Source organism: Danio rerio, chromosome 25, assembly GCF_049306965.1.
Source record: "Danio rerio strain Tuebingen ecotype United States chromosome 25, GRCz12tu, whole genome shotgun sequence".
NCBI classification, from domain to species: domain Eukaryota; kingdom Metazoa; phylum Chordata; class Actinopteri; order Cypriniformes; family Danionidae; genus Danio; species Danio rerio.
Genome location: NC_133200.1, coordinates 24,376,811 through 24,394,044, shown reverse-complemented (window position 1 = coordinate 24,394,044; position 17,234 = coordinate 24,376,811). Strand labels below are relative to the sequence as shown.

At 34.6% G+C, this 17,234-nt stretch overlaps 2 protein-coding genes across 2 annotated transcripts in view; both read right to left on the bottom strand.

The window, feature by feature from the left end:
• ptprjb.1 (protein tyrosine phosphatase receptor type Jb, tandem duplicate 1) overlaps positions 1–17,234 on the bottom strand; it is a 180,342-nt gene that overhangs the window by 107,771 nt on the left and 55,337 nt on the right. The window contains exons 114-142 of the mRNA XM_073943145.1: positions 16,744–16,800; positions 16,491–16,550; positions 16,197–16,253; positions 16,054–16,110; positions 15,753–15,806; positions 14,989–15,042; positions 14,720–14,776; positions 14,443–14,496; positions 14,182–14,238; positions 14,050–14,106; positions 13,905–13,961; positions 13,565–13,621; positions 13,041–13,097; positions 12,423–12,482; positions 12,221–12,277; positions 11,270–11,326; positions 11,015–11,071; positions 9,917–9,973; positions 9,715–9,771; positions 4,874–4,930; positions 4,681–4,737; positions 4,405–4,464; positions 2,208–2,264; positions 1,864–1,917; positions 1,594–1,650; positions 1,033–1,089; positions 886–939; positions 514–570; positions 273–320 (exon numbers count right to left, since the gene is read on the bottom strand). Coding sequence (XP_073799246.1) covers positions 273–320; positions 514–570; positions 886–939; positions 1,033–1,089; positions 1,594–1,650; positions 1,864–1,917; positions 2,208–2,264; positions 4,405–4,464; positions 4,681–4,737; positions 4,874–4,930; positions 9,715–9,771; positions 9,917–9,973; positions 11,015–11,071; positions 11,270–11,326; positions 12,221–12,277; positions 12,423–12,482; positions 13,041–13,097; positions 13,565–13,621; positions 13,905–13,961; positions 14,050–14,106; positions 14,182–14,238; positions 14,443–14,496; positions 14,720–14,776; positions 14,989–15,042; positions 15,753–15,806; positions 16,054–16,110; positions 16,197–16,253; positions 16,491–16,550; positions 16,744–16,800 — 1,638 coding nt within the window. The remainder of the gene's footprint in view (positions 1–272; positions 321–513; positions 571–885; positions 940–1,032; positions 1,090–1,593; positions 1,651–1,863; positions 1,918–2,207; positions 2,265–4,404; positions 4,465–4,680; positions 4,738–4,873; positions 4,931–9,714; positions 9,772–9,916; positions 9,974–11,014; positions 11,072–11,269; positions 11,327–12,220; positions 12,278–12,422; positions 12,483–13,040; positions 13,098–13,564; positions 13,622–13,904; positions 13,962–14,049; positions 14,107–14,181; positions 14,239–14,442; positions 14,497–14,719; positions 14,777–14,988; positions 15,043–15,752; positions 15,807–16,053; positions 16,111–16,196; positions 16,254–16,490; positions 16,551–16,743; positions 16,801–17,234) is intronic.
• On the bottom strand, positions 6,599–8,712 carry LOC137489298 (uncharacterized). The gene is made up of 2 exons (XM_073943152.1): positions 7,419–8,712; positions 6,599–7,370 (listed from the first exon to the last, which is right to left on the bottom strand). Exons 1-2 carry the CDS (start codon positions 7,917–7,919, stop codon positions 7,191–7,193), a joined length of 681 nt encoding a protein of 226 aa, XP_073799253.1. The 5' UTR covers positions 7,920–8,712; the 3' UTR covers positions 6,599–7,190.

The window sequence follows — 17,234 nt, the reverse complement described above, 5'->3', positions numbered from 1 at the left end:
TGATGAAGAAATATGAACACGCTATTTGCTATTTATATTTGCTGACATGCTTACAAAACATACAATAACAATAATGCATTGCAATGAAACTTTCTTACACTTATTTTTAACATAATGGATTTTTCATAATATTAAAGACACCAATGTTTGCTATTTAGCAGGTGATTGATTATTATGTGACAATTATTATAGTTTACATAGACACCCAAACAGTAAAACGTTGAATAACATTTATTCAGACAACATATGTGCATACAGTATATATTACTTACTTGTAGGTTCTGCTGTTTGAGTTGTGGAGTTTGTACTGGCAGAAGATGCTGGAATATGTAGATATATTAAATAATAATTTTTGTTATGCATTATTAAACATTAATAGATATTTAAATCTGAATAAAAACAAAACTAATACCAACACAGTCAAATTCCAACACCTCTAGTTGGTCTTATAATTATCATTTCCCTATAAAGATGCTCACAGAATAGTCCATGAATTAAAAAAACAAAACTCACTTGAAGGAGCTGATGTTGGAGACACAATTGATGATGGAGAGTTTGTTGTGGCAGAGGCTGTTGAGACATTTTGATAATACAAATAAATTACAATTTTTATGTGTTTAAAGAAACTAGTTTGCATACAATTAAATCTAAGTAGTTCCTCTTACGAAAAGGTTTAGAGACTCTGTGTTTGATTTTCTTTTTTATACACACGATTATGCCGTCGAACTGTTGTATGAATGCAATTTCACATTCGTAGCAGTACGATATGGCTATAAATCGTGCACACACATTATATATAATTCCAACACCTCTAGTTGGCCCTACAATTATCATTTCTCCATAAAGATATTCACAAAATAGTCCATGAATTAAAATAAAACTCACTTGAAGGAGCTGATGTTGGAGACACAGTTGATGGAGAGTTTGTAGTGACAGAGGCTAATGGGGCATTTTGTAAATTAGTATTAGCGTAAAATAATAAACATGTTTCCTACTTAAGTATTCAGACAACTTTACATACAGATTACGTACCTATAGGTGCTGCTGTTTGAGACTCAGTTGTAGATGGTCTTGTACTGGCAGGGGGTGCTGAAATATTCAGATGTATTAGGAAATAGGAAAAATTAAGAATAATTTCAGGGAAAAGTAAAGTAAAAAATCTGATATTGCCACAATTACAGGCCAAGTACAATGAGATACCAGCAAGTTCTTTTTAACTAAAATGTTCACACAATAGTCCCTAAATAAAACGACTCGTGAGTAGAAAGGAGTGTTTGTTGTGGCAGAGGCTGCTGAGACATTTTGATGAAGACATATGAACATAATTTGCTAAATATTTTTGCTGGCATGCTTACAGAAACATACAATACATACAGTAAGGTTATGCATTGCAAAAAACTTCCTTATACATATTTATAAAACAAACATTAGACAGAACCTTAAACATAATGGATTCGTCTTTTAATTAAAGACACTAATGTTTGCTATTTAGAAGGTGATATTATGTGACAATTATTAAAATTTACATTAACAGTCAAACCGTAAAATGTCTTTAAACATTTGTTCTGACAACTGCACATATATATTACTTACTTGTAGGTTCTGCTGTTTGAGACTCAGTTGTAGAAGAGCTTATAGTGGCAGGAGATGCTGAAACATTTAGATATATTAAAAAATATATGTTTTATGCAATAAAAAAATTATAGATCCATACTAAGTAGAACCTTTACACATCTACAATATCACAACCGTCCTAATACTTATACAGCAGAATTCCAACACCTCTAATTAAGTTGTCCCTATGATTATCATTTCCCCATAAAGATGTTCACACAATAGTCCATCAATTAAGCTAAAACTTACTTGAAGGAGCTGATGTTGGAGACACAGTTGATGGAGAGTTTGTTGTAGCAGAGGCTGCTGACACATTTTGATAATAAAAATAAATAACAATTTCCATACGTGTTTAAAGAAACAAGTTTGCATACAATTAAATTCTGCACTGCAACAAACGTTATTACACAGATTTAAATATTAACATTAGATGGAATTGCTTACAATACATTTCTTCTATTATTGCTGAAACTAATGCTTGATGCTCAGCAGTTGATTTTAATGACATGAACTACTGATTATTATAGTAGACATTAAGCACAATAGTGTTCAGGTGATATAAATCATATATCAGGTGTGTTAATATTATGTACTTGTGGGTTCTGCTGTGTGAGTCTCAGTTGTAGAAGAGCTTGTACCAGCAGAAGATGCTGAAATATTGAGATAGATAAAAATAACAGGGTAAAGTTACATTATATACTGCTACAGGAATATGACTTCAACTGTAAACTTTGTAAATGAACAGTTTTAAATGAAAATGCTGTGAATGCAATAAAATTGTTGATTGCTAGAACTGTTAATTGTTACATTAGCACCAAGGGCGAATGCTGGTTCATTTGGATTTGTTTCTGATAGATAAATGTTATTTTAGGAATCTAAGTTGAAGATAGAAATGTATTTGTTTCTTGGTATAATCACACTGTAGTTCAGGGGTGGCCAACCCTGTTCCTGCAGATTTCAGTTGCAACCCATATCAAACACACCTGCCTGTAATTATCACGTGGTGTTCAGGTCCTAATTAATTGGGTCAGGTGTGTTTGATATGGGTAGCAACTGAAATCTGCAGGAAGGTGGCTCTCCAGGAACAGGGTTGGCCAATTCCAAGTTGAATGATTGGAATTTGTCAGTTACACGAATGTTGTGCTGACAATGAGTTGATATAAATAATAGGACTACACTACACTACACTACTCATAGACATATGATTAAAGCCAATGATTCATCTTTTATATGCCTGAATAAAAACTGGCCTCGAAGGACTGCCTGTTGAGCACCCAAAGGAATACTTTTATTATTCTGTAATGCTCCCATGCTGCAGAAACATTAAAAATTCAGAAAAGAAATCTTCCTGAATCTTGGAATTTTTTTTTTTTTTTTTTATCCTGATAGTTTCCTAGTTACACAGCCTCTCTCTGGGGTGCTTTTCCCAAACAACGACATAACTCACAACTGAACTATCATAGTTTTATGCATTGTTTGGGAAAAGAACGATGTAGTGATGTGGGTTTCCCTAAAACCCGTAGTTACTCTGTTGCAGATCCAGCATTTGAGCCACATTAGTTATAACGTGAAACGTTCGTAATGATGCTCTAAACGGGGTGGTAACAACTTCTTTAAAGAAAAACCCCATAAATTTATTTTATTTATTTATTTTTTGCAAATTATATTGTTTTACACTCACATGCATTTAAAAAAGAAATCCAGTAATAGTTTCAGTAAAAACATCCACTCGCCTTCCATTACTTGAAATAAATGTAAATGGCACATTTAGGGCCTGTGTTTCTTTTACAAATATTATTGAGAACATTACATATTCTATTTTAAATAACATAAAATCACTTACAAAAACTAACACCTATTATAATCTCATATATAAAACATATAAATAAATAAATAAATAAATAAATAAATAATAAGGCTATTTACTAAGAAATGAAATTTAATATTTATTATTTGTAAGGAAATAAAAAAATCCTACTTTATTGATAATATTGATTATTATTATTAAGTAGGATATTGTTTATTAATTTCTACTTTTACAATTTGACACATGCAAAACACTGCTGATATGTTCTAACCAACAAGCCCATGTCATGTACAGTAAAAATACTTAATAAATAGCCCACTATAAATTAAAAGCATGAACGTATGCTGTGTTTTTTTCTTTTCAAAAGCTTTGGAGACGTAACATAAATTCCGCTTTTAAATAATTGGTCACATATAGCTTTCATCATAAGCCATGGCTGTGTTTAAAATGACATCAATGTTTTCAAAGTGCACAATTGTAGACATGAGGATAGCTAAAACTGAACTGTAAAAATAGTAAAAAAGCAAATTACACCTAAGAGTGATGACCTTAATGCTTTTTTTTTTTTTATAATTCCAAGTTTAAATATTAGAACGTTCTAAATGTAGTGCATAGGGGGGATAAGTGGGAATAGTACACAGCCAGGAACTACTGTATGTTTCTAACTACAGTTCCAGAGGTGTAGTTGCAAGCGTACAAGTTTGCAACGCAGTTTGCGAATATTCATTGGAATGATGGATTTGGGAAATGCCAAATCAACAAACTATGTTTCTAACAACAGAACTTGCTTAGTTGGCTACTGATGGTTTTCAGAAACGCACCCCTGATTAGTTTTAATTACTATATCCACCCTTAGTCATTTGTTCCCCATTTGTTTTTATGTATTTAAGCTCCTTTGTATCAATTAGTTTCTTTCTATTCAATAAATACCTATGTTGAGTAATGCATTTTATTCTCTGCACTTCACACTAAAAAACACTTACTTGAAGGAGTTGTGGATGTTTGAGTCTCAGTTGAAAGAGTGTTTGTTGTGGCAGAGGCTGCTGAGACATTTTGATGAAGAAATTAAAGTACAATTTTCTTAATATTTGTTGACATGCTCAACAAAGCATGACATACAATGCAATTTTCTTATGCATGGCAAGTTATTACACATATTAATACAAACATTAGACAGAACTTCAAACAGTACAAAGAAGGTGATTTGAAATACCTGAAGTTGTTATTATATGATACAGCTAGACATTTATATTGCTTACTTGTAGGTGCTGCTGTTTGAGATTCAGTTCTAAAAGAGCTTGTACTGGCAGGGAGTGCTGAAATATTTTGATGTATTAAGAAATAGAAAAACTTGAGAATAACCATAAAATAACTGATATTGTCACAGTTGCATGACAAAAACAAAGGGAGTACTGCAAGTTTACCCAATAGTCTATGAATAAAAATACTTACTTGAAGGAGTTGTAGATGTTTGAGTCTCAGCTGACGGAGTGTTTGTTGTGGCAGAGGCTGCTGAGACATTTTGATGAAGAAATATGAACACAATTTTCTTAATATTTGATGACATGCTTACGAAAACACAATAAATGCAGTCAGGATATGAATTGCAAAGAAACTCTTACATATTTATAATACAAACGCTAAAAGGAACTTTAAACATAATTCATTTTCTTATTATTTAAGATACTGTTTGCTATTTAGGAGGTAAATTGGAATACCTGTAATAATGAATATTATAATTTACATTAACAGCCAAACGGTAAACCGTCCTGAAAATTAGTTATATATATATATATATATATATATATATATATATATATATATATATATACAGTGTTTTAGACTTGAGCTTGTACTGGCAGGAGATGCTGAAATATGAAATATTTAGCTATTTTAGGAAGCTGATGGCTATCAAGACAAATGAGGCAGAGAACTCACAAAATTGTAAATAATTTTAATAATGACAATACAAACAAGCGGCATCTTCTCAAGGATGCTACCACCAAACTGAAAGTAAAACGAAACACAAATGTCCAGGTCTGCTCCTCTCTTGTCTTTCACTGCTGCCTCTCCTCCTTTTAATATCCTTCGTGAGACTCGAGACAGGTGGCGCATACAGGTGTAGGTTGTTAGCACTCATGCCACCAGCCTCGCATGCCCTCACAGCTCTCGGCCCTGCCCCACTTGCTACAAACGTTTTAATACAGAATATAAAAACGTTCATTAAAAAATTACAAATAAGAAAATGCGTAGAGCCTTTACAGAATTATAATACCATGGCAGTCCTTATACCAACACAGCAGAGTTCCAACACCTCTAATTGAGCAGGACCTATAATTAGCATTTACCCATAAATATGCCACAAAATAATCCATGAATTAAAAAAAACCTACTTGAAGGAGCTGATGTTGAAGACACAGATGATGGAAAGTTTGTTGAAGCAGAAGCTGCTAAGACATTTTGACGAAAAAAAGAGATAGAAATTAAATTACTATTTCTTTTTGTGTGTTCACATGTTTACAGAAACTGGTTTAAATACAATGAATTCTGCACTGCAACAAACATTATTATACAGATTTTAACATGATCATTAGATTGAGTTGCTTACAATACAATATTTTTTATATAATTTAAGACATTGCTGCTTGATGCTCAGGAACTGATTTGAAACACCTAAACTACTGATTATTAAATAAAGTTAACCACAATAGTATTTATATATACGTGTATATATGTCTATATTTTTTCTCGATAATCTACAGAACAAACAATGGTTATACAATAACTTGCCAAATTACCCTAACCTGCCTAGTTAACCTAATTAACCTCGTTAAGTCTTTAAATGTCACTTTAAGCTGTATAGAAGTGCCATGAAAAAAATCTAGTAAAATATTATTTACTGTCATCATGGCAAAGTTAAAATAAATCTGTTATTAGAAATGAGTTATTAAAATTCTTATGTTTGGAAATATGTTGAACATATCTTCTCTCCGTTAAACAGAAATTGGGGAAAAAATAAAAAAGCGGTCTAATAATTCAGTTTAATAATTCTGACTTCAACTGTATATATATATATATATATATATATATATATATATATACATACACACAGTTAAAGTCAGAATTATTAAACTGAATTATTAGACCGCTTTTTTATTTTTCCCCAATTTTTTATTTAATATTTTTAAATAATTTTCACAGTATGTCTGATAATATTTTTTCTTCTAGAGAAAGTTTTATTTGTTTTATTTTGGTTATTATTTAATTTTTAAAAAAAACATTTTAAGGTCAAAATTATTAGTCTCTTTAAGCTAATTTTTTTAAAAATAGTCTACAGAACAAACCATCGTCACACGATAACTTGCCCAATTACCCTAACCTGCCTAGTTAACCTAATTAACCTAATTAAGCCTTTAAATGTTACTTTAAGCTGTATAGAAGTGTCTTGAAAAATATCTGGTAAGATAATATTTACTGTCCTCATGGCAAAAATATAATAAATCAGATATTAGAAATGAGTTGTTAAAACTAATATTTAGAAATGTGTTGACAATTGGGGCAAAGGACGCTGGCAACGTGGCTTGCTACTCATTTCACCACCACACATCCAGCTCACAAGTCGAATCCAGTTCTCCAGCTCACAAGATGGCTGCCTCTAGTCCTCTAGCTCACAGGATGGCTGCCTCTAGTCCTTCAGCTCACAAGATGGCCGCTTTCTGTCTGCCAGTTCACAAAATGGCCACATCCAGTCCTCCAGCTCACAAAGTGGTCACAACCGGCCCTCCAGCTCACAATGTGGTAAGTGCCAATCTGCCACTAGATCACAAGATGGCTTCTTGTTCCGAGTCTGTTCCTGCCATAGTTCATGTCCCAGAATGACCACCACCACCTGAGTTGCCAGAGCTGCTCCCACCACCAGAGCTGTTACTGCCAGAGCTGCCACCACCACCTCCAGAGCTGTCAGATCCTCAGTCACTGCCAGAGCTGCCACCACCACATCCGGAGCTGTCAGATCCTCAGTCACTGCCAGAGCTGAAACCACCACATCCGGAGCAGTCATATCCTCAGTCACTGCCAGAGCTGTCGCCACCACCACTTCCGGAGCTGCCAGATCCTCCAGACCTGCCAGATCCTCAGTCACTTCCAGAGTTGCCAGATCCTCAGTTACAGCCAGAGCTACCAGAGCTGCTGTCATTAGTGCTGCCACCACCAGAGCCATTGCCAGAGCCACCGCCACCAGAGCTACCAGAGTCACTGCTGCCGCCGCCTGAGCTTCCTGAGTGGCCAGCGCCGCCACCTGAGCTTCCTGAATGGCCGCCGCCTGAGCTTTCTGAATGGCCGCCGCCTGAGCTTTCTGAATGGCCGCCGCTGCCTGAGCTTCCTGAATGGCCGCCGCCTGAACTTCCTGAATAGACGCAGCCGCCTCAGTTCCAGGAAAGGCTGCCAAAGCAGAGTGATTTCCCTGAGCCGCCAGAGCCATGTGATTTCCCAGAGCCATGTGACCTCCCAGAACATCCTGACCCACTGGGGTTTAAAGAACTGCCAGTGCCTCCTGTGCTCAAGCCTCCTGACCCACTGGGGTTTAAAGAACTGCCAGTGCCTCCTAAGCCTCCTGATCAACTGGGATACGAAGAACTGCCAGTGCCTCTTGTGCCTAAGCCTCCCGACCCACTGGGGTTTGAAGAACTGCCAGTGCCTCCTGTGCCCAAGCCTTCTGACCCACTGGGGCTCAAAGAGATGCCAGTGCTCTCTGAACCAAAGCCTCCCGACCCACTGTGTGTGTTTAACCCTTCTTTGCCTGCTGAACCCAAGCCCCCAGACATACCAGAGCTCGAGGTTCCAGGCCCACTGCATCCTCATGATCCAGGGCCACTGCAGCTCCACGCTCCAGGCCCTCCGCAGCTCCACGCTCCAGGCCCTTCGCAGCTCCACGCTCCAGGCCTTCCGCAGCTCCACGCCCCAGGTACGGCCCAGCTGCATGGTCCTGGTCCTCCATCCCTCCCCCTGTTATGCCTCCGCTCCACCTCCCGCCTGAAGAGTATTAGGAGTGTCTGGAAGCCACTCCTTAGAGGGGGGCTCTGTCACAATCACCAGCGACCTCTAATCACCAGAGATCACTGGAAAACCTTCACTCTCATAGAACTACAAATTTGCTTGTAAATGGACTACATATTCAGTCATGCTACACACACACACACACCTGCTTCATCATTTAGACTGATTACACTTTCACCACCTGAGGATTGTCAAAGACTGATTACACACACTATTTAAGCAGAACACACACACTCATTCACATTGCCGAGTCTTGTTTATCTGTAAGGTGACATTCCAACGCGTTATCCTTGTCTTGTTTTCCTGTGTTTAGACCTTAGCCTAGTTAGCCGTTTGTCCGAGTCTGCCGCCTGCCTTACTACCTCTCGCCTGTTATTTTGACTACGTTTCTGGATTGCCTTTATATACCTGTTTGCACCCGTATTGACGATTGCTTGCCTGACTCCGAATAAACCTGCAAGTGGATCCAAACTCAGTTGTCTCTGTCACTCCCCGTGTTACGTTATATATATGTGTGTGTATATATATATATATATATATATATATATATATATATATATATATATATATATATATATATATATATATATATATATATATATATATGTATATGTATATATGTATATATATATATATATGTGTGTGTATATATATATATATATATATATATATATATATATATATATATATATATATATATATATATATATAGATAGATAGATAGATAGATAGATATAGATATAGATATTACATTCACTCTAGTGAACTGCATCCATGTTAGCACTTCATGTTTGATGTGGCAATTTCACAGTAGGAATACACACAGGTTCGAGACTCGTTCTCGACACCTACAGCGCAATTTGGCCAGATATACATCCGCGCTAAAATATCAAGGTGGAAGTCATCATAGCTTGCGTAAAACAGACCAAACCCAACTTTGAGAATAGGTTAACGACTATATATTTTTTATCACCCGATAAGAGTCTTGCGTTAACCCCAATCTAATCCTGTTTATATGAAATAAACCTGCTCCTGAGCAGGTTTAAGCTACCAAAACTGTTGCTATGCCAACAATTCTCGGATGAGTTTTGAAGAACGAAACATTGCGACATTGTCAAATCGTTATCAACCAAATCGAGCTAAATGAGTAATCCACATACGAAGAATAGTAATCTGAACTACAGATTATTTTTATGTACATTAGCCACAATAGTGTTATATTTCAAAATATTACTTACTTGTAGGTTCTGCTGTTTGAGTCTCAGTTGTAGAAGAGCTTGTACTGGCAGGAGATGCTGAAATATTGATGTATTGATAAAATGGAAAGTTAATTTTGACTACATAATTCTTAAAGAGACACTTTTACTTTACATAAAATCTGTACAGCAGGAAATATTAGAATAGAACGACTTCAACTATAAACTGCATAAAATTACTTACTTGTTAGTGCTGCTGGTTGAGTCTCAGTTGTAGAAGAGCTTGTACTGGCAGGAGATGCTGAAATATTTAGATACATAAACATTTTAGCCAATGATACTTAGACAGTTGTACTGGCAACTAGAGCTAAAATATTTAAATGTATAAAAAAACTGAAAAGATATATTGCACAACAATAACAGCAATGTAATTACATTAATAGGTCAATTAATATTGAACAAATCTTTACAGAAAAATTTATTTCTAAATGTGCTGCTAACAAGAAATTCTACCAGATTTCAGTAAAAACTGAAACAAGTCAATAATACAAATGCATAATCAAATGTAATACAAATAGTGTACATTCAAATATACAATACCCTTTTTTCAGAAATTTTGTGTAATAACAAGGAAACAACAGAGAATATACCAAACCACTGAAATGTATTAAATATATTAATATATTATATACATTGTATAAAATGTATCTCTTGTATGGAGAATGGAGCCACATGCATAGATCAGGTGTGATTTTTATCACATATTTTGACTTAGTCTTTACATATTGACAGTTCTATGTGACTCATCTATGAACTCTGAACTTTAATTCTTTTTTTTTCTATACGATTCAGCTCGGGTGATTGGCCGGGCCAATTTAGCACCTTTTTTTGTTGTTGTTGTCTGAAACCAGTTTGCCTTGGTCAGTGTTTGGGATCATTGTCCTGCTGAAACAACCACCCTGGTTTCATCTTCATCATCTATTAATATTTGGTGTTGGACAAAGGCAGCTAACATTCATTTACTGTGATGAGAAACTGGGTTGTCGGGAGATTTTTGCAGCTGTCTGGTCTTGTCATGTCCTTTTACACCTTCCTTTCTTCGTGTGTTCAAACCTTTTCCTCTGTGTCATATAATTCCATTACATATAACTTAATTTCTTAACTAATCTGTTTTTTTTTTTCTTTGTATGTATTGACTACTTTGGTTGTTACTGACTTCTGCTTAAAATGACAAATGTTCACACAATAGTCCATAGTTCAAAAACTCACTTAAAGGAGTTAATGTTGGAGACACCTCCCTGAAATAGTCTTCAGACAACTGGACATATATATTATTACTTACTTGTTGATGCTGCTGTTTGAGACTCAGTTGTAGAAGAGCTTGTACTGACAGGAGATGCTGAAATATTTAGATATATTAAGAATTACCTTGATATTGCAGTAAAACGGAAAATGATGCTTAAAAACAAGTAGATCCTTAAAAATGAGTGGAACCTTTACAAAGATATAGTATTATGGCAGTCCTTATGCAAAAGTATAATTACAACACATGCAACACAACATCTCCCAATTTAATTGTTCACACATTAAAACTTACTTGACAGAGCTGATGTTAGATACACTATTGATGGAGATCTTGTTGTAGCAGAGGCTGCTGGGACATTTTAATTTTAAGACATTAGAAATGTTTAGAGTAAAAGATATTTTTTTTTATTATTGCAAATACTGATGCTTGTGCTCGGGAGATGATTTAAAACACTTGAACTACTGATTATTATATTAATAATCATTAATCACACCTACAGTATGTTCGAACAACTGTACACTCCCTGACAATTATCCTGTCGCCTATCCAAGTTTAAGGAACACTTCAAGTTGATCATTTGGTGTCAGAAGTTGCTTATATTCCTGGAGATTGACCTTTCTGCAAAGTTCAGCTCCAACCCTGATCGAACACACCTGAACTAAATAATTAGGACCTGAACAGCACTTGATAATTACAGGCAGGTGTGTTTGATATGGGTTGCAACTGAAATCTGCAGGAAGGTCGATCGCCAGGAACAGGGTTGATCATGCCTGCCAGACATGCTCAATAATGCTCATCTCTGATTACTTGGCTGGCCAATCCTGGAGCACCTTGACCTTCTTTGCTTTCAGGAATTGTCATGTAGGGGCTGAAGTATGAAAACAAGAGCTGTCCTGCTGAAGAATTTGCCCTTTCCTGTTGTTTGTAATGTAATGGGCAGCACAAATGTCTTAATACCTCAGGCTGTTGATGTTGCCATCCACTCTGCAGATCTCTGAATCTAAAACCATGAATTTTCCTTAATTAAACTTGACTGATTTCTGTGAGAATCTTGGTTCCATGCGGGTTCCAATAGGTCCTCTGCAGTATTTGTGATATTTGCAGTTCAACAGATGATTCATCAGAAAAATCTACCTTCTGCCACTTTTACAAATGATCAACTAGAAGTCAATTATTTGTTGCTCCTACAACTGGGATCGACGACAAGACTTTTGCCAGGTAGTGTACATATATATGACTTACTTGTAGGTTCTGCTGTTTGAGACTCAGTTCCAGAGGCTCTTGTACTGGCAGGAGATGCTGAAATATTTAGATGTATTAAGAAAAAGAACATTTTGAGAAAGATTTTGGATATTGTTACAGCTATATTACTAGGACAGTGGGATTCCAGCAAGATTTTTTAAACTAAAAGTTCCCGCAATAGTCCACAATTAAAAATACTCACTTGAAGCAGTTGTGGACGCTTGAGTCTCAGTTGAAAGAGTGTTTGTTGTGGCAGAGGCTGCTGAGACAATTTGATGAAGAAATATGAACTAAATTTTCCTAAATTTTTGTAAACATGCTTAAAGAATATGATATAAAATTAGAATTTAGCAATGCAAGATATAATATAAATATGAGAGAGAACTTTAAACAGTTTACTTGGGTAATTTGAAATACCGGTATCACTTTATTTTGATGCTCCCTCTAACACATTTTGTTGAATTTAAGTTACAGTACATTGCATCTACATGCCAACTAATTCTCAACAGATTATAAGTAGAATGTTAAGTTGGGGTTAGGGTAAGGGTTAGTTAAAGTTGACATGCACTTGCAAATTTTCTTAGTTAAATGTTGAAGGAGCAGTATCAGTAGATATTAAGCAAACAGTCTACTAATACTCAAATGAGTATCAATTGGCATGTAGTTGCAATGCAACTTTTAGTCAACAAAATGTGCAATAGGCACCTTCAAAATAAAGTTTTTCCGAAATACCTTTACTAATTCAATAATTTAAATTATTTCAGGCAAGTTTTACCCTTTTACTGTTGTGGTCAGACAAATGTACATATACATGGCTTACTTGTAGGTTCTGCTGTTTGAGATTCAGATGTAAAAGAGCTTGAACTGGTAGGTAGTCCTGAAATATTTATATGTATTAAAAATCCGAACTTAATTTTGAAAAAAAATTAAGCAGAAAGGCTTAAAAGGATACTTTTGTATGCTATAAATTTCATACAGCAAGAAATTATAGAATAGAATACAACTTTAAACTGTAAATTGAAAATGAGGTGGATATTGCACAAAATCATTAGTTAACATTTTAGCCTTCTTGGTTTTGTCAACTCAAAACTAATCCTGTAATCCTTAGTTTGTTCAGACATCATAGAATAGGTCTTATTAATTTGAAAATAAATAATAAAATAAAATATATTTTTTAAACAAAATAAAACAATAAAAATACTAGGAAAGCAGAATTTCACTGAGAAATGGTTTTTGTGATTTTTACATTTTTTATAGTTCATTACATATTTGCTCTATGACAAACATAAAAGAGTATTAAAAAAAGAGCAAAGGTTTAGAACACTACACAAGTATATTACTTACTTATAGGTTCCGCTGTTTGAGTCTCAGTTGTAGAAGAGCTTGTACTTTGAGGTGGTGCTGAAATATTTACATATATTCAAATTTTGAACTACTGCACAAAATCACATCATTTATATAAAAAAATTATAAATATTTAAAAGTGTGTGTGTGTGTGTGTGTGTGTGTGTGTGTGTGTGTGTGTGTGTGTGTGTGTATATATATATTTTTTTTTTTTTTTCAAAAATATGATATTTTGAGTCTCAATACACATTGGAATTTTAACACCTCTATTTAAGCTGAATCTATAACTATATTTTCCAATTAAAACGTTCACACAATAATCCATGAATTAAATACTCACAAGAATGACCTGATGCTGGAGACACAGTTGATGGGGAGTTTGATGTGGCAGAGGCTGCTGGGACATTTAATGAAGAAAGAATTCCAATATATTTATCATATTCCAATCATCCACAAAGGACCATGAATAAAAAAACAAAACTCACTTGAGGGAGCTGATGTTTGAGAGACAGCTGATGGGGAGTTTGTTGTAGCGGAGGCTGCTTTAATGAAAAAATTTAAGTTACAGTTTCAACCACAACACCACAATAGTGTTCAGACAACTGTACATGACTTACTTATAGGTTCTGCTGTTGGAGACTCAGTTGTAGAAGAAATTGTACTGACAGGAGATGCTGAAATATTTAGATGCATTAAAAATATAATATTTGTGATTTAAAAACATTGCAATATTTAATCACACTTATACACAATAATCCTGTAGTTTAAAAAAAATGATATTTTGACATTTACATGACAAGCACTATAGTATTTCAGCTAGTTTTAAAACTAAAATGTTCACTTTATAAACCATAAAAATAAAAAAAATAAAAACTCACTTGAAGGAGCTGATATTGGAGACCCTGTTGCAGAGTTTGCTGTGGCAGAGGCTGCTGAGACATTTTGATAAATAAGTGAATGAATAAATGAATGAATAAATAAATGAACAAAGATTTTCACACATTTTGTAAAAATATTGCAATACATTAGCATGAAAATACAATAGTAAAATAGCAAAACAGTAAAATACCAAAGATTTACTAATAAAGAGTTTAGACAACTGTACATATGTATAACCTTTTAAATGGTTCAGACAACTATATATATCTGACTTACTTGTAGGTTCTGCTGTTTGAAACTCAGCTGTAGAAGAGCTTGTATTGGTAGGAGATGCTGAAATATTTATATGTATTAAAAATTAGAAGCAATACTGCACAAAATCACAGACATTAAATAAAAAAATGTAGATATTCATAAGTAAATAGAACTTTTTCAAAATATGTTATCATTATAATAGAATTCAAACAACTCTAATTAAGCTGGATCTGTAACTATCATTTGCTAAGTTAAATGCTTCCACAATAATCCATTAATGAAATACTCACTTGAAGGAGCTGATGTTGGAGACACAGATGATAGAGAGTTTGTTGTAGCAGAGACTGCTGGGACATTTTAATGGGTGACATTTAATGATATGATAAAATAATAGATGTTTAAAATGAGTAGACACTTTAAACATCTGATATCGTGAAAGTCCTAATACAAAAACAGTAGAATTCCACCATATCTAATCATGCTGAACCTATAAGTATCACGTTATAATTAATTTCTGCATTAAATGTTCATACAATATTGCATGAATAAAAATAAAACAAAAGGAGCTGAGGTTGAAGACACAGTTGATGGAGAGTTTGTTAAAGCAGAGGCTGCTTTGATTAAAAAAAAAAAACTGGGTCCCACTTTATATTAAGTGGCCTTAACTAATATGTACTTACACAGGAATTAATAGTTTGTTACAATATACTTATTGTGTAAATACATGTATTTACTATGTACTTAAGCTTGATTAAATACATGTATGTAATTACATCTGTAATTAACTTTTGTATTTACATTTGTAAATATACTGTTGACCATACCTTACACCTTAACCCACCCAAACCTGTCCATAACCCAACCTCTATCCAGACTCAAAAGCACCACGTGTTCTCAAATACATTACAAACACAGTAAGTACATTGTATTTATTTTTTGATGTAAGTACATAGTAGTTAAGGACGCTTAATATAATGTGGGACCAAAAACTGAGTCACAGTTTCCACCACAACACCACCACAGTAATGTTCAGACAAATGTACATATGACTTACTTGTAGGTTCTGCTGTTTGATACTCTGAAGAAGAGCTTGTACTGGCAGGTGGTGCTAAAATATTTACATGTATTAAAATGCTGGAAATTCTATATTGCACAAAGTCAACAGTTCCTTTAGATGTATGTTAACTTACAAAAAATGGCAATGTGTTCAATACTTTTGTTTACCCACTGTATTTAAAAATGAGTAGAGCCCTTACACAACTATCATATCATGGCAGTCCTAATACAAATACTGTAGAATTCCAACACCTCTAATTAAGCTCTACCTATAATTATGATTTCTCAATTAAACTCACTTGAAGCAGCTGATGTTGGAGACACAGTTGATGGAGGGTTTGTTGTGGCAGAGGCTGCTGGGACATTGTTATGGGAAAATTAGGTTACAGTTTCCACCACAATTTCACAAAAGACAAATGTACATACAGTATAGATGACTTACTAGTAGGTTCTGCTGTTTGAGTCACGGTTGTAGTAGAGCTTGTAAAGGCAGGTGGTGCTGAAATGAAATGTTTAGATGTATTGAAAACAAAAGCTTCATTTTGAGGAGTACAGAAATGCTTTTAGGGACATTTTTGCATGCCGTAAAATTTGCACTGCAAGAAATGTTAGAATAGAATATGACTTCAATTATAAACTGCATAAATACTGAAGAGAAATGAAAATGCTGTGCAAATTCCACAAAATCGTGATCATATATTGTCATATTTGTGCTAAGATAATTATAGTTACTCACTTAAAGAAGTGATGGATGTTTGAGTCTCAGTTGAAGGAGTGTTTGTTGTGGCACAGGCTGCTGAGACATTTTGATTAACAAATAGAGTTACAAATTTTAAAAGATTTGTTGACATGCTTACAAAAACACAATATAATCAGTATAATCAGAAGGTGACTTGAAATACCTGCTGCAATAGTTATTATAATTTATATTAACAGCAGAATGGTAAAACTTTCCTGAAATAGTGTTCATAAAACTGTCTTTTACTTACTTGTAGGTTCTGCTGTTTGAGACTCAGTTGTAGAAGAGCTTGCACTGGCTGCAGATGCTGTAATACATAAAGAGAAACTTAAGAAAAGTTTAAATAGAATATGACCTAAACATCAAAATGTGAATATTGCACAAATTCGTTATCATACTTGTCATATTTTTCTGTTGATAAATGTGCTGTACTTGGATAATAATGCTTAGCATTTTAGCCTTCTCTATAAGTGTTTTGCGTGGAAAGGTTTAAGTCTTTTGACAAAAAAATAAATAAAATGAACAAACAAAGGTGAATTTGACTGAGCATAGTTTGTCTATAGGGGCCCTATCATACACCCGGCGCAGTGTGGCGCAAGGCGTGGCGCAGTAGTCTTTTGGTAGTTTCAGCTTGGTGCAAGAGTCGTTTTGAGGCGTTGCGCTACGCTGTTTAAATAGCAAATGCATTAGCGCTCATTTTCGCGGCCATAGGCGTTCTGGTCCAAAAAGGAAGGCGTTCTG

Bases quoted from the DNA above. Each gene is read 5' to 3' on its own strand.
- LOC137489298 (XM_073943152.1), bottom strand. From the start codon at position 7,919: ATGGCTCTGGGAAATCACATGGCTCTGGCGGCTCAGGGAAATCACTCT. The intron at 7,371-7,418 runs GTGGTGGTGGCA...ACAGCTCTGGAG, and splicing joins AGGATCTGACAGCTCCGGAT to GTGGTGGTGGCAGCTCTGGC.